At 43.2% G+C, this 1,129-nt stretch overlaps 1 protein-coding gene across 1 annotated transcript in view; it reads right to left on the bottom strand.

The window, feature by feature from the left end:
- LOC103386704 (protein Wnt-2b-A) overlaps positions 1-1,129 on the bottom strand; it is a 14,838-nt gene that overhangs the window by 4,787 nt on the left and 8,922 nt on the right. Inside the window, exon 3 of the mRNA XM_025059977.1 lies at positions 394-614. Coding sequence (XP_024915745.1) covers positions 394-614 — 221 coding nt within the window. The remainder of the gene's footprint in view (positions 1-393; positions 615-1,129) is intronic.

Genomic DNA, 1,129 nt, shown 5'->3' on the forward strand with positions numbered 1-1,129 from the left:
GCAACGAAGCAGAACACAGGCGATATGTCAGGGAGTAAAACGCAGTCTGGCGGCCAGAAACATCTACCCAAATATTTACATCTTCTATTACTGTTTATACATCACCAGTGTGGATCTCTCGATCTGCTACTTGTTTTTGGAGAACATCCACTTTCCCCATCGGGCCACACTCCAGAGAAAGTGAACAAACAGCTACGCCACTTTCTCTTTGTGTTTGGTTCTGAGGCAGAGGTAATTTTTAAAAGGACACCTATTAATTCTGCGCTTATCTGATATGAACCGAGACATTTACGAGGATGATTAACTGGAGTGTCACCGGGATAAACAAGCGCTGTCACGCACACGCTCAGAGCCCCACAGATAGAGATCTCAGTTGCACATGTGCAGACTCACTTCGCAGCATCACTTTGCCAAACACTGTGTGGTCTCGGTCCATGGTGCTGCAGTTCCAGCGGTGGTGTCTGAACTGGTGCTGACACTCTGTGATCCACTCCTTAGCTCCGTTGCCGATGACCTGCATCAGGTCTGGATGTCGTTGGCAGAGCTGCCGTTGGTCGTTCACTAGGCCGGGAATGTTGTCGCAGATCACTCGAGTGCCGAGAGCTCCAATGTACCTGTAGACAAACGTTAAAACCTTAAATACTTGTGGGTCAAATCAGCACAGTGTATATGGCTGGGTTGTCCCAATACAGAGAAATGCATACAGACAGTAAGGATAATAAATCATATATATATATATATATATATAATTTTTCCCTCTCTGTTACCACAGATAGTTGAACAGAAAGTGACCAGAGTTTTTACACCAATAACTCATTTCAATTGACAACACTTTCTCCTGCTTTCAGGTAATCAAAGTATCAATTATATGGAGTAGCACTTTCCATGTTTCAAGGAACGCAATAAGAAACAATGTTGGTTAATTGTCTAAAAGTCTAAACAAAACGTGGATACCCATAGTGGTATTGGTGCATCTCTAAGATATGGGATATTTTATTTGGAGAGAGGAGTGAAAATGTACATTTATTTAATTCATACTAAAATTATTAACTTGGAAGGGTTTACGGAATGTTTTGTCCCAACGTTAATGGACAGGGTTCAGCCGCAGGCCCCGGGGGCCTTGGTACCT

Source organism: Cynoglossus semilaevis, chromosome 11, assembly GCF_000523025.1.
Source record: "Cynoglossus semilaevis isolate Cse_v1.0 chromosome 11, Cse_v1.0, whole genome shotgun sequence".
Taxonomy (NCBI): domain Eukaryota; kingdom Metazoa; phylum Chordata; class Actinopteri; order Pleuronectiformes; family Cynoglossidae; genus Cynoglossus; species Cynoglossus semilaevis.